This window comes from Trachurus trachurus, assembly GCF_905171665.1.
Source record: "Trachurus trachurus genome assembly, chromosome: 3".
In the NCBI taxonomy this organism is placed as follows: Eukaryota; Metazoa; Chordata; class Actinopteri; order Carangiformes; family Carangidae; genus Trachurus; species Trachurus trachurus.
The window spans coordinates 20,481,423-20,497,070 of NC_139893.1; the positions used below are offsets into that span (position 1 = coordinate 20,481,423).

Consider the following 15,648-nt stretch of genomic DNA (forward strand, 5'->3'; position numbering starts at 1 on the left):
TAAGGCCATGCACTTCTTGATATTTATGTTGGGAACATGAGGGTCAAAGGCTTCAGCATTTTTACTGTTAATCAAACATAAGCCTCTCAAGCACAAGTACAGTAAGAAAACACTTTATATAGTATATCTATTTGGAAAACGTTGTGTAGTAAATGCTGTATGGGTGAGTTGACATTGTGTTTTCATTGTTAAATTGAAAGTCCATCACGTGAATATTATTCTTAACTGGTAGCATCTACATCAAAGCTACCAAATACTTATGAGGTGTCATAATGACACAAGTAGCCTACAGTGGATTAGTGGAGGTAGTTTTCCACCTGTGTTCACACACCGGTGTCTTGAGACTTTGCACCTTCATAACGCCCTGGAAGTTTTGCCCGTTTTTCAGTCTTGCCATTCGGGCTCCCATTGTTACACACACAGAGAGAGAGAAAGAGGGGGAGACAGGGAGCGAGAGAGAAACACACACACTCACACGTGCAGCTGACCTAGATGAAGGCCTGATCCAGCCTCGTTGTAATTCTCCAGGCATCGCGTCGATCAGGGAGCGGGACCGTGAATAGAAACCCACCACGTGTTGAATCCGGTGTCACCCAGAAAGGGGGGGGGCTTTCTAGTTAGAAATACACTGAGTGAGGGTCACTAACAGCTCCGAGTTTGGGAGATTCTCCGCTTTAACTATCACATTATGCGGCCAAACGTTCAGTTTTTCTGCGCTGTATGATCAATCATGGCCTGTCAGTGACAATAATGAGTGATGGCATTCGCTGCGGACCCTGTGTGATTTGCTGCGCACGGCAATGATTGCGCGTCACAGGCAAACGCGCGCTGTGAATGCGCCAAAGGCTTCTCTCACCTTCCTCTGATCAGCAGCATAAAAGCCACTTGTTCACATTGCCAAAAAGCAACTGGTAAGATGTATAGGTGCTATATCGTTAACCTGTATTATTAAATTAATTTTAAAAAAAAACACACACACATTTTAATTAATATGAAAAAAATACATTAATAGTAGATGTTCTGATCTAAATCCACATTGTTTGCATGATGTATTGTGTAATTAAAATCCTACAGATCTGAGTGACATATTCCTTTTATCCTCCTCTTCCCTCTCTCTAACCGCAAAACTGACCTGATGCACAATTTATTCAGTGCACATAGGCTATTAAAAATAATGTTTTTGAATGAATCTGTAATCTGTCTCCAAATAAGCCTGAAAGACTAAAAGGAAACTTCTCAGTCGAAGTTGACAACTTTTTTCAGGCGCAGGCGTTGAGTTATGCCTGTTAGGTCTCCGCACTGTGTCCGTCTGTGTCATTCAGCCCATGATTGTTAACACTGTATCCTCCGCGTCCCGAGTGAATCCCATTTAAAATGTCTCCCGCTCGGCTGGGCTGCAAATCACCCTGTTTACAATCTCACACCAACACTCACATCAATTAACTGGCCATTGATTTTCCCGCCCGGGACATTACAATATTGCAGACCCCTTTTTCCTCTCCCAGCAGTTTCAAGTTTGGTGCACATAATTGCATGGGCTTTTTAACGGCACACACACACACATACACGTTTTCCCCCATTAAAGATCATTTGCTGTTAGATTTTGTTAGTCCCTGTTCACATTTCGATTTGGTTACACTGACAGATATTAAGACAGCTGAGACATATATCAATACTGAAAAATGTATGTAGAATTTTAATAATTATATACACATATATCTTTTTTTAAAATAATTTCATCAGATCGCACTGATAAAACAGACCACTCAGAGACATCACAAGTATTTGATTTTCCCCCTGCTCTTTCCTTTTTTTCATGAATAAGTAAATAGTAAGCCTAGTCGAAACTAAAAGATAGCTGACACAAGACAGGACCAGATCCATCTAGCCTGCAGCTGCTCTTTAAATATTCAGTGAAAAATAATGGCATCCGAGGCATCACCTATAGTAACATTATTATCTTCATTTCTCAAAATCAACCCGACTGAGAGCTTCGTTTATCTTTTTCACGTAATAAATCTACTCGACTCACATGAAGCTCCTGTGGGACATCTTGCCCTCTTAAAACATCCCCACTGAAGGCGCACTGCTGTCACTGCATTATTTACAGATAATAATAATAATGATTATTATTATTATTGTTATTATTATTATTGTTATGCTTGTTATTAATATTATTATTACCATCATCATTATTATTATTATATTGTGTGGTGTATGAACGGTTAATAATCTATTTACATGGGTTGATTAAGACGTTTCCTGTTGATATCGTTATATTGTTCACTCATCACTGCCTTTAAAAACTGCTGTTTATAGAATTGAAAAAAGAATCAAACTGTCCACAGACCGTCCATCTTCTGATTTTTTTCTTATACTTAAATTAATTGTGTTAAATATATTAGAGTCCACATGACTTGAGTGTGATGTAGCCGTTTAAAAAAAACAATAAAATAAAATAAACAAATGTTTAATGGAGAAATTAAAAGCTTTATTTGTCCCTATTCAGATAAACAGACCTACTCTCCGCTGTCTTCACTACTGATCATCCTGGTGCGCACAAAGCGTTTGGATCTGCTGTGCGTAATCAGAGAGAGAGAGAGAGAGAGAGAGAGAGAGAGATGGGGAGAGGGAGGGAGGGAGGCAGGGAGGAGGTGGAGGTGAATGGCAGCATGACTGAGTAGCCCGGTGACCAATCAGATCCTCGATGGGCCGGGCTACGCATTTGTCCCACTGCTGCACGGGCCCTCAAAGTTTGTTTATTCGCGGAATGCAGTGTGTGATGAAAACGTGTTACTAAGTAATCCCCCTTTCTACTAATAATAATCAAATGAAACTGATTGGGACGTCGGATCACACCGTGGACTATTGGAAACGCATACCGGTGCCATTTACGCACGGAACATGCTCGCGCGAGCTGCGTTTCGGCGCACCGAGAACCTCGCTTGAAACTCTTCAGAGAGTAGGTGTTGGTGTACAACACAACAAGAGCTGAATTACAACGATCTTTAATGCAAGCGCGGAGGACGGACTACCGAGCAGTAGAGAGAAGAAAGTTGGCTGGAGATCGCGGAGGGTTGAGTGGCGAGCTGTCCAGCCTGTCCGCATCTACAGGAGGAGAAAAAAAGAAAAGAAAAACTGTGATCGCTGCTTGATTAATGTGAGAGATTGAAAGATACTGTCGCAGGCATGGACTCGAGATGCTGACATTCCCCTAGTAGTCAAGATAAGCTTTGACTTGGCTAACAGAAGGGGTTAAACCGTATCTAAAGGGAGTTTGGAAAACCCAGCCTTTCTTCCCCATACGGATCAACTCATTGGGTGGGAGCTGAGAGAGAGACAAGAGTCCCCAGCAAATCAGGAGCTAATTGATTAAAGAGACTTCATTTGAATAGGAGGGGGGCTGGCGAGGTGCCAATCGCCTTTCAAAGAAGCCCCCCGTATGATTAATCGCAGAGCATTATTGATAATCATAACGGGGCACATGCGCGGTGGATGGGCTCGATTTACGTAATTTTTGAGAAGGTTTTGTAGTCATTTTTTTATTCTTTGCTTGCTGATGTGCCAGCCAGCATGTCGCGGAGGAAACAAGCGAAGCCGCAACACTTCCAATCCGACCCTCATCTGCCTTTATCGGAACACAATGGTGAGTCCAAGCAGCCTGATGCCGCTTTTATCCTGAATCTTCTATTTCTACCACTTTTGAAAAGTTTCATCATGTTTGAAGCTAAAAATCACAGAGTTCACACTTTGAATCAAGCTTTGTACTTCTACTATTTGTTTGTTTCCTTCTAAATTCCATCGTCTCCGCGATATAAGTCTGTGGCACTTTTCACAAAACTTTATGTTCAGGATTTTTGAGTAAATTCATTTTTTTCTGGTCAGACTAGAACGTGAAGCTACTTTTATATTTTTTCCTACACTCCAGTCTCCTATCACCGGCTCCAACAACTTCATTATACTAAACAAATGAGTTAAAAGATAATAACCAAAGTACAGGGCGCATTTCTCTTTAGCTTCACCCAGCGCGTGTATGTATGTTAAAAAGTTTCAAAACTTCCAAGTCTTCATCTCAGCTTTAAAATGTGGTTCTAACTAATGTGTAAACTCCCATGTAACGTGTCGCGGGCTCAGTTTTCGCTCGTTCCCGGGGCTCCCCCTGCTCTTGGCGGCCGGTCTCGGTGCGTCGACATGGACCACCCTGTCGCTCCTGCCGGGACTCTAACTTTTCCCCGAGTCCCGAGCGCAGAGAGATCGCATCCGCGTGTTTCAGTCCCGCTTTAGAAAGTCTTACAGTCTTTTCTTTTTTGCTCTGATAAAATAAAATAAATCAGTCCCAGCAAGAAATCGTCGCCTGTTTCCACACCAGTGATTCTTATTGCTTTAAGTTGAATGGAAAGAGGACAAAGTGCTCAGTAAATGAACACACACCCTCTCCACATCCTGAAAAATATCCCCTCAGTTTACTCATCATTTGTAGTTTTTGTTTAACTTTGTCGAGAAAGCAGCACGGGGAAGTCTTACTCACTCGGACACACGCACACACACACACACATACACACACACACACACACACACGCATACACAGAGCGAGAGAGATACACACACACACACAGACAGAGATACCGTTTGTTTCATTACAAAATAATGTGTAGTTTTCTCAACCGAGATCAATATAAAATAGACTCGATCGTTTTTACTTTAACCCCTTTAGAGAGCTAAGAGGTGGCCTTTCGCTTGGTGTAGAAAAAATGATTTAAAGCGAGTTTTTGTTGTTAGTGAACCACACTCTCTTTTACCGGTGCTGTTTGTGCCTAAAATGTGAATTCAGTTTATACAAAGTCCCATTCAGAGCTGCAAATCCAGGACTGTGCACTGGAGCTCTTACAAAGGCCAGCAAAAGCCAGAGCAGTTCCAGCTGAATGGAAATTGTCACATCTCTTTTTGAAGCAGAATTGCAAAACTGAAATATAGATAATATAAATAAATAAATAAAACTTCCAACAAAACACATGGCATGAGAAGGTCGTAGACGAATAAAGCCTGGATTTCCCAACAGGACGTTGCGTTGTAACGTGTGTTTTGTTGACCGACTTCTCTCTCCACTCCTGAGTGGTCACCAAGAAAATATCACTTGTTTATATTTTCTGTAATTTCAATAAATATTCCCGTAGTGAGTTGACGCTTCTCTGGACTCTATCAGCGCTGTGAACGAATTTTGTCGCTTAACATTTAATTGTCATTATTTTCTATATGAATTTGTCAGTATTTGCGCAAACGATAACAGTGCCTGGCGTAAATTCAAATCATGGACAAAATGAGAAATAGTTTTCTTTTTTGTTGGTTGTTTTTTGCGTTGCCCTGTTGTGTAAGGTCTCTAAATTGAATATGTGCAATGTAAATATTAGTGAAGCTAAATTGTGTTTAGTATACTGCCTGAAAAACACGTGCAGGTCATTTGAAATGAACACTTGTATCTTTCAGGAGACAGCCATGCATAGAAAGGTATTTTCAGCCCATTTCACGTGATTTATCATAAGTTGATGATTAATTCCTGAGGGTTGTTTTTCCTGCATTTTCCTTGAAACGTAATAGACTTAATGAAGAGTTTATTTTGTCACCAACCTTGCAGAAAACAAAATTTTCAAGTATGTCCAAAACTGTGCCACATGTTAAAATAGTTACAAGTGCCTTGTGTGTGTAATTACAAAGGTGGGAGACATATTGTCCACAGGTTTTTTTCGTGGGTGGGGGGTGGGGGTGGGGGGGTATTTAGCTGAGACAGTGGTGTGTGGCTTCAGGAGAGTTGTAGTGGCCGTAAGTGAAAACAGAGTTGTGTTTATTTGTAGGTGAATATCAGTGATGCTGAGGGCCACAGTTACTGGGAGGTCGGAGTGAGGGGCCACGGAAGGTGGGATGTTGAGCTGTTTTAACCTTTGCCAGTGTCCCTGTATGTGGAGGTGATGAGAGTTCAGGGCCCAGTGTGTTCCTCTCTCTCTCGCCATTGACCCTGCTGGTCGGAGCTGCAGGCGCCCAGCAAGGCCTCAGCTTTTTATTTAAGTGTGTGTGTCCCGAGTGTGAGGCCTTATCAATGTTGTGGCCATCCCCTTTTGCCCTATCAGAGTGGCCCCCCTCGAGGGGAGATTGGCAGGGCAGCCCCCTTTTGCTCTGTTGTTCCCTGCAAACACAAGAGTGCAGTTGCTTGTCATTATGCCAGTGTTTATGTGGTGTGAGTCAAGGTGTAGCCTGAAGGACTCGCTTTGCCTTTTTTCCCTCCCCTTAAGCTTTAAGCATGTCACCGGGGCAGAGCTTCTTAGATTTTAGTCTTGTCCTGGACCACGGCAGCTTTAGTGGAACCCCATCTAGTGTTCAGTGGGATGAGTCCTGAGGGCTGGAGACGATGTGAGCAGAAATCCTCCTGAAGTTACAAGTGTCAAGAGGCTCACAGAGGCCCTCCGCGAAAAAATAATGTAGGATCTCTCAAAGCTCTCCGTCAACTTTTTTAACTAATCCTCCGCTTTCTTGTCTCTCATATTTAAACTTTGGTCACTCTCTTCGAGGTTCTGTTCTCTGCTTTTTGTCGCTCCTAAAGCCCCTCAGACCTGCGCACCGCTTACACTATGCTTTTGATAGAGATTTGATGGAAGTTTTACAGACTCCATCTTCATACCAGCTTGACTTTATCTTAATTTTAATTCAGACTTAATCCTTGCTATTTTGGGAATTAAGCCTAATGCTAGCATCTGTGCTGTTTGCTATACTAGTCTTATGTGGACAGTGGATTTGCAGACATGCATTCATTTAATTTTGATCTTTTTTTGTTGTTGTTGTGGACAAGTTAAGCAGGACGTGCTAGTGCAGAGTTAAAAGAAAAACCTGTGGTCATGTACACAGTTGTAGTGTTGGTGAAATATTTTCTTAGACATTTGTGTGTTTTTCAGCTTCCTTACTTTCCTCTCTTACAATCCAAACTTCAGACAGAGTTGTGCAGAGGAGACTGTCCACTGTTGTATTGGACAATTATGATGACAAATGTTTTGCTCTAGTTATTTAATTACTAACTAAGAATCGGTCAAAATATTTTGGGGAATAAATGTGATCTGATTTCTCCTTCTCTTCTTTTCTCTAATTATATATTCTAGTAACAATTTTAATTTTTTTATTTTTTGAACTTGCATGTGAAATGACAGTTTTCAAAATCTTTTGATTTGTAGGATTTTTTAAAATACGCGCTGCATAAACTATTATCATTTTCAACTGAAAGTTTTCTAAATTAAAGAAGCACATTTGGACTACATGTATGTGTATAAATCAAATATTGCATAATATGAGTGATCACCATTGTTTTTGCATTGTATACGCAAAAAGCATAAAAAGCAAATGCATCGTATATGCAGCTTGTATAGCATGTTTTTTGTCTAATTCTCTACATATGTGAGAATTACATACGTCTCTACAACACGCGTACATATTCATAGAAATACACAGATTCAATTCAGTGATTAATTCTGCATCCTGTAAAAAAAAATTAAGTCAAAAGTTTTGTTTTAATTGTTTGTTTGTTTTTTATAGCTCCTATTTTGACCCCACTCAGTGTCATAAGGATTTTCTTTACACTAATTTGTGTACAGTCTGATTTGAGGAAAATAGAAAAGGGGTTTATTTAATCCTCACATTTCTCACACTATGAATCAAACACATTTTTGTGCTGGGTGGGTGGAAGGGAGGGGGGTTTAACATGAAAAGTTATCATTAAAGTTGAGTCTTCCCTGTTTGCATGGTTTGGTGGTGTGAGGGCCAGGGTTTACTGTCATGGCAACTTTGCGTTATCTGATGTCTCTGAGTAGAGAAACATTGAGGGAGATAATCCCTGAATTAAACAGGATCTGCTTTGAGTCGACTGAGATGAGCAGGGCCAGGCTGTGCCGACGATCCCCGCCGCTCCCATGCTGCGCGAACAATGGGAAGGCATCCTGTCTCTCTGTGGGGCAGGGCTGCACTTCTCTGGGTTTCATTTGCAAATGAATTCTTGGCCCTGATGAAAGTGTTGAGGGGCCAGAGCCACAATGAAAGGGATTCATAGAGAAATGCAATTTGTAAATCAACTTGTATGTTAAACAGCGAGATTTTAGTCTGACAAAGAGGGAAAAGAATAAGGAAAGTCTGGAGCACAGCAGTGGCTCTGGGGGCAGGGTGTCGTCTTGCCTTTTCACTCCCTGACTCGTCCTCTGTATTAAAATGGAAAATTTAGGAACCAGTTTCTGTGTGTATTTGAAAGGCGGTCATTACTGCTGAATTTTCATCGCGGTGACAGCAGAAGTTGCTGTGACTGTACTGCGTGTTCTGTGAGCTGGTATGTCCAGTTTATCAGTTTTGGCAAGTTTGTGATGCATGCATTCTGATGTACTGCCCTGCCTCTTAGTCTTATTCAAGTCATTTATTTAAATAGATTTTATTTTCCATTGTATTTTCACCCCAGAAGAATTTACTGATGAGTGCCTTTTTCTGTGGTTGATAAGGTTTTGGGGTCAAAGTTTATGTAAAGCTTGGGAACAAAACTATGTAACTAAATGAAACTACCTACAACTAAATTACTTTCATATATAGGCAATTAAAAAAGTACATACTTATTTTGTAAATGTTTTTTTTATTATCATTATCATTATTATTATTCCTCATTGTTTTTGCTTGAGTTTAGGGTGTGCACGTAACCACCACAGGCTCTGTTGTTCATGTCTGACTGTGATTGCAGCCTGAGTGGATACAAATTAGTTTAGTCACATAGATAACCTGTCCAAGATGCTCGTAGTTGGCTGAAAATGAGCAAAGTTGACAGCAGATTGAAAGTCTAATAAGTCCTTCAAATGCTTGATTTGCGCCGAGTGGACAAGTGGACTTTGAAGGGCATGGAATATAGGAAATCAATGCCTTTCTATGAAATTTCATTAAGACCAATGTCCTCACTTCACTCTATTCTATATTTTGATGGATTATCTGGAGAAAATGATTACCTTTGGTTGGACTGATGAAACCCAGATGTACATCTTCAAAGATCACTTTTAAGCAATATTTGAGTAGTTTCCATTGATTTTGTATCCTCTTATCGTGTTTGAGGGGCCACCGCATTGAATAAGGCTTTTTCACATTTCTTGTGGCTTATTGTTGCCTTTCGATCGTTGTTTTTGTGAACACATCAAGGGGATAAGTGTAAAACTGATTAACTTAAGATTAACAACAATGGAATTTGAGGAGATAAAGCTGCTTCTTCAGCTGCAAAACATTTCTAATCACTAATCCTCTGTTTCCTCTTTTGCAGGGGACACAGAACTTTGCTCAGAGGACGCCCCCTGCAAGGAGTCAGACGCCCACGTCTGTAGTAGATGTTGTGCTGAGTTCTTTGAACTATCGGATCTTGAGGAACACCAGAAGAATTGCACTAAGAATCAGTTAGTTCTGATAGTGAATGAAAATCCTGCCTCCCCCACCGGAACTTTCTCGCCTGGGTCTCCTCCCCATAATCCTGATGACCAGATGAATGACACAGCTAATAACACTGATCAAACAGAGTGCAGTGACCTTTTGGAGCATAACACTCTTGAAAAAGAGGAATCCATGGATGTGGACGTTTCCGGAATGAGCAGCGGTCACGAAGAGGAAGGCAGTCACACAGAGAGCAGGAGCCCCATCAACACAGTCAGCAGCCATGGTGGCAGGGGCACCTCTGGTCCTGCAGTAGGTACTTCAGCTATATCTGCCCCTCTACCTCAGCTCAGCAACCTAACTGAACTGGGAAATTTCTCCATGATCAACAGCAATGTCATAATTGAAAATCTTCAGAGCACCAAAGTGGCTGTGGCCCAATTCTCCCAAGAGGCCCGTTCCACTGCGGGCCCCAGGGTGGCAGTGCCAGCCCTGATGGAGCAACTACTCGCCCTGCAACAGCAACAGATACACCAGCTGCAGCTAATTGAGCAGATTCGCCATCAGATACTTCTACTGGCCTCCCAGTCCCCAGAAATACAGGTGCCCCCAACTTCTGCTCCAGGCACAATGGGGCCTGCTGCCAGCCCACTGACCACACTCAGCTCACATCTCTCCCAACAGCTGGCTGCAGCCGCAGGCCTAGCGCAGAACCTGGCTAGTCAGTCAGCCAGTATTAGCAGCCTCAAGCAGCTGGCTGCAGCGGCACAGCTACCTCAGTCCAACCCAAGCACCAGTGAGACATCTCAGAGCATCAGCACACTGGGGCCATCAACAGTCAATACCCAGTCCTCTGACAAGAGGCCGAGTCATATGAGTAGCCTCCACTCTCAGCTCAGCAACACCTCACTAACTAAGTCATCCACGCCAGCATTTGGAATAGGTAGCTTGTTAAGTTCTGCAGTGAATCCCCTTCTACCTCAGCCCCCACCTGGAAACCCCATGTTTTCCAGCTCTCTGCCGAGTGTTGGCACCACCGTAGAGGACCTCAACTCTTTAGCAGCTTTGGCCCAGCAGAGGAAAGGCAAGCCACCTAACGTCACTTCATTTGAACACAAGAGCAGCTCTGACGATGCTTTCTTTAAGCATAAGTGCAGGTTTTGTGGCAAGGTGTTTGGGAGTGACAGTGCCTTGCAAATCCATCTGCGCTCCCACACTGGTGAGAGACCATACAAGTGTAATATCTGTGGCAACCGCTTCTCTACGCGCGGTAACCTGAAGGTACATTTCCAGCGTCATAAAGAAAAATACCCACACATACAGATGAACCCTTACCCTGTCCCTGAGCATTTAGACAACATACCAACAAGCACCGGCATTCCATATGGCATGTCCATGCCCCCTGAGAAACCTGTCACCAGCTGGTTGGACAGCAAACCAGTTTTGCCCACTCTGACTTCCTCAGTCGGCATGCTGCTGCCTCCAACCATGCCGAACCTGCCACATTTCATCAAAAAAGAAGATCATTCAATAGCCATAACTAGCCCTTCTGTTACTGCAAAGAGTGACTCAGGTGCTGCTGAGCCTTCAGCTAAAAGTAATGATGGAATGTTTGAAGAAGGTGAAGGTGCAACTCTGCCTACCTCAAATGGGAAAATTGAAGAAGGCAGCCGCTCCTCAGGCTTCTTGACAAATGTGAGCTCTGCTTCGGAAAGCATAGCTGAGTACACAACTTCCAACAGCCCACCCATGATGACCAACCCACTCATGCCACTTATGTCTGATCAGTTCAAGGCTAAGTTCCCCTTTGGAGGCATCCTGGAGCCCCTCCAGGGGTCAGAGACCTCCAAGCTGCAGCAGCTTGTAGAGAACATTGACAGGAAGGTGACAGACCCAAACGAATGTGTCATCTGTCATCGGGTGCTGAGCTGCCAAAGTGCTCTGAAAATGCACTATCGCACTCATACTGGGGAAAGGCCCTTTAAGTGTAAAATCTGTGGCAGGGCGTTTACCACCAAGGGCAATCTCAAGACCCACTACAGCGTCCACAGGGCCATGCCCCCTCTTAGAGTCCAACACTCCTGCCCTATATGTCAGAAGAAGTTCACAAATGCTGTGGTTCTTCAGCAGCATATCCGCATGCACATGGGTGGGCAGATCCCCAACACCCCTCTGCCGGAGAGTTACCCAGAGTCCATGGCCTCTGACACTGGCTCATTTGATGAGAGAAACTTTGATGATCTGGACAACTTCTCTGATGATAACATTGAAGGAATGGAGGAAGGCCCAGATAGCAGTGTGCCAGACACACCCAGGTCAGCTGATGCCTCCCATGACAGTCTCTGTAACTCCCCAGCTCCTCCTGAAATGGTTAACCAGGAGGGGCAGGAAAGAAATGACCAACATAATGCTCACAATATTGAAATGAACGAGGAGCTACAAGCCAGTCAAATGAAGGCAATGGTAAATGGCTTAGTTGAGGGGGATTGCCTCACCAATGACTCCTCGTCACTGGGAGGGGATGTTGAAAGCCAAAGCACCGGGAGTCCGGCTGTGTCAGAATCTACCTCCTCCATGCAGGCGCCATCCCCCACTAGCATGCAGCCACAACCACGTAAATCCCCCAGCCTCGAAGAAAGGCAGCAGAGGGCCCTATCCTTGGATCACAGCAGTGCAAGCCTCTTGCACTCTCACCCCTCCAACATTGGAGCCCTGGACCTGACATCTGTCAATCCCTCAAAGGACCCTATGGGCATGATGTTCCCTTTCCGTGAGCGTAGCAGCATCAAGAACACATCCTGTGACATCTGTGGGAAGACCTTTGCTTGTCAGAGTGCCTTGGACATTCACTATCGAAGCCATACCAAAGAACGACCATTTATTTGCACGGCCTGTAACAGGGGTTTCTCCACCAAGGGCAACCTCAAGCAGCACATGCTAACCCATCAAATGAGAGACCTGCCCTCACAGCTCTTTGAGCCGTCAAACACCAGCTTGTCCTCCAGCCCGACCCCTTCCCTCCTCTCTGTGGGCTCTCTTAACAAACCCGAGGTCAATGGCTTCCTCCACAGCCTCCACCCAGAAAAGGAGATGCCCCCTGGGTTGGTCACATCATCTGCCTCCTCTTCCCCAGTGCTCTCAGCTGCGCCACCCCGTCGGACACCCAAGCAACACTTCTGCAACACCTGCGGGAAGTGTTTCTCCTCCTCCAGTGCTCTGCAGATCCACGAAAGGACTCACACAGGGGAGAAACCCTTTGCTTGCAGTATCTGCGGTCGGGCTTTCACCACCAAAGGAAACCTCAAGGTAAATGTCGAAACATCCAGAAAACTGTTGATCTACCACAAGTTTGTGTGTGAGAAAGTTTGTGAAAAATGAGTCTCAGAGCTGCTATTTAGTTTTATATGGTGTGTCAGTGCACCAGGCATCAAGAGGTAGTGATGTTGTTTAATTAATTAAAGGAATGGCTCTGTGAGAAAAATTACCTTAGTGGAAAGGCTGAATCACACAACTCATATGATTATTGGGGTAGAAATTCCACAATGGCTAAGAATGATTCACTGCACAGAATTAATTATCAGATGCAATCACAGTGAGCGAGGTCAGCCTGTATTTTTCCATAACAGATTCAGTGAAAAATGTCACAGGCCTAAATCATTAAGAAACACATCTGCACAATGATCTGCAGGAACTTGGAGAAAATCTTCAGACTACAGATACATTTAAATTCTTAAATGTAGTATTGAATCAAGCTGTGCCTGTTGGTTGACGCTGGTCTAACACAGAGATGTGTGCTTTTAGTTAAAGCTGCACCACAACAGTAAACACAGAAACAACTTTTCTTGTAGTAGTCTGAGCACAAAATAGATTCAACATGAATTATTTGAATGTTTCTATCAAGTATTATGAAGGTGAAAAAAATGTTGCCTTTGTCATAGAACGGGTGTTGGCAGAGGTGAATTGTCACATGCAATACAGGCCAGAGCAATGAAACTGGACAGTGCAATTTTACCCCAAGCCCTGTGGTCCCTGTGTGAGATGAGCAAATTAAGGTTTAGATTAAACTGCATGTATCACTCTTGCCGAAATAAGATGTTTACACCATGCCGGGACCTCTCACAGCACAGGCAGCTAACTGGTCTGCTGCACCCAGGGTGTGAAGCTGTGTTAATTCGAGTCGAGCATTATTATTATTTTTTCCATTGCATCATCTCATGTGCAGCTCTTGTGGCCAAGTTTGTAAACATCACTAATTTTCATCCCTCTCATTGCTCTGTCTCTCTCCTCCCTCTCTTTTATTCTCCTCCCCCCCGCCCCTCTCTCTCGCTCTCTCTCTCTGCTCTCTCGTAGGTTCACATGGGCACGCACATGTGGAACAGCGCTCCTGCCAGACGAGGCCGCAGGCTCTCTGTGGATGGGCCAATGGCCTTCCTGGGTACCAACCCAGTCAAATTTCCTGAGATCTTCCAGAAGGACATGGCATCGAGGGCAGGCAACGGGGATCCGGCCAGTTTCTGGAACCAGTATGCTGCAGCCTTCTCCAACGGCCTTGCGATGAAGACAAATGAAATCTCTGTCATCCAGAATGGAGGCATCCCACCAATGTCAGGTGGTATGGGAAATGGGGGCAGCTCTCCCATCGGTGGCCTGACAGGCAGCCTAGACAAGCTACACAGCATGGAGCCCAATGCCGCTCTCGCTGGTCTGGAGAAAATGGCCAACACAGAAAACGGGGCCCACTTCCGTTTCACACGGTTCATTGAAGACAATAAAGAAATCGTCACCAGTTAGACTGTATGTCTTGAGCTGTGCACAGACACGTGAAGACACCTGAAGGCATACTGTACACATATGTAGACACACAGAAGAAGAGAAAGAAAGAGAACAAGACAGGGACAAAATCAACTGAACTGCTTTGCTCGCCATTGAATCTTTACGAACATGAGTGTGAAGACAAGTTGCTTTTTTGTACAATGTACATGTTATAGTTTTAAGGAGCTTATTTATTAGTGATTATAACCTTGCTTGAAACCAAGTGGAAGCATTAACAGTTAGGTTTTTGTTTGTTTTAAAGCCAGAATGGGTATGTATGGGTGCTTAAAAAATGTGCTTTTGAAACTTAGAATATCTGGGTAGATAACCTTACCTTGGCATTAAGTTATTTTCTGTCTGTAGTAGCTATAACCGAACTGTCGATGTTCATGTGATGCATAAGCCCTGTAATAAGCAAACAGTTTTGTTGTAAATAATGTACACTGATCTTCTGTAGATGGTCTAACATCTGTGTGTTCATGCCCCCTACCCTCATCAAAGCGAAACAATGAAATTCAGGCAAGGGACTAAATGATGTGGTAGTTCCTTTCTTTCCAAATCGTTTTTACCTTTATTTTATTTAAGGAAGACAAAACATTGAAGTTTGCTACATTCCCAGGGTTTCTTTAGTGTTAACATGTTTTGTTGTTACTGTTTCTGTGTATTGTACTTTCTACTTTTTTGTTTACTTCCATATTTTTTTCTTTCCCTCAATCTCTCTCTTTTTATTTTGTGGCTCGTATTTTGGTGTTGTTGAAAGCAAGACAGTTGCTAAAAGGGGAACATTGAGTCTGGCCTATTTCCTGGTTTTTGGAACTGAGACAGCCAATCAAAAGAGCAGGATTCCCCTTTAGTTTCTCAGCTGGATTTCCACATTGCTGCTATGTCCCAGCATCCTCACTGACATCAAGTGCAAAGTTGTGTGTTGAAGCTTCTGTAAATCCGTTCAGATGTGGAAATGCAAACTCCCGCGTAAGAAAATGTACATATAACTCACACAAGGAGAAGTCCATGGCCAGGGGGGACAAAATGATAGTGTTTTTATAAATATAAATATATATTGGGTTTGAAAACCTTCGGACTGTTACATGCACTTTCTTGGAAAGTTGGAAGATCTTTATGGGTCCAGTTTCTCTACACTTTAATACCTACTAACAACTAAGATACTGTAATTCTTTACTCTAATAATCAAATACATCAGTTTTCCAAAAGAAACATTGTGTGTCTGTGTGCTTTTATTCCCCCTCTCCTTGCCAAATCAGTGAAAATATACTGTCAATTATTTTTCACATATAAAGCATCAAAACCTGGAGCAGAAATCTCAATAAAATCAGGTTTTGCCTTTGAGTTTATTTGAGCTGAGGGCCTGTTGTGTTTGTGTGCTCTGACAAGCAGCAGCAGCAGACGGTGGTGGGG

At 43.3% G+C, this 15,648-nt stretch overlaps 1 protein-coding gene across 4 annotated transcripts in view; it reads left to right on the top strand.

Annotated features, from left to right (window-relative positions):
• Positions 1-15,434, top strand: part of sall1a (spalt-like transcription factor 1a) — a 169,498-nt gene extending 154,064 nt beyond the window's left edge. For 2 of the 4 annotated variants that reach the window (XM_083999506.1, XM_083999507.1), the window contains exons 4-5: positions 9,317-12,726; positions 13,771-15,434. In XM_083999506.1, the coding sequence (XP_083855632.1) occupies positions 9,317-12,726; positions 13,771-14,211 (3,851 nt within the window). In that variant the 3' untranslated portion in view covers positions 14,212-15,434. Of the gene's footprint in view, positions 1-2,719; positions 3,647-5,811; positions 6,471-9,316; positions 12,727-13,770 lie in introns of those variants that run through there. The other 2 variants (XM_083999508.1, XM_083999509.1) reach the window with 2 other exon arrangements.
• The last annotated feature ends 214 nt before the right edge of the window (positions 15,435-15,648 follow it).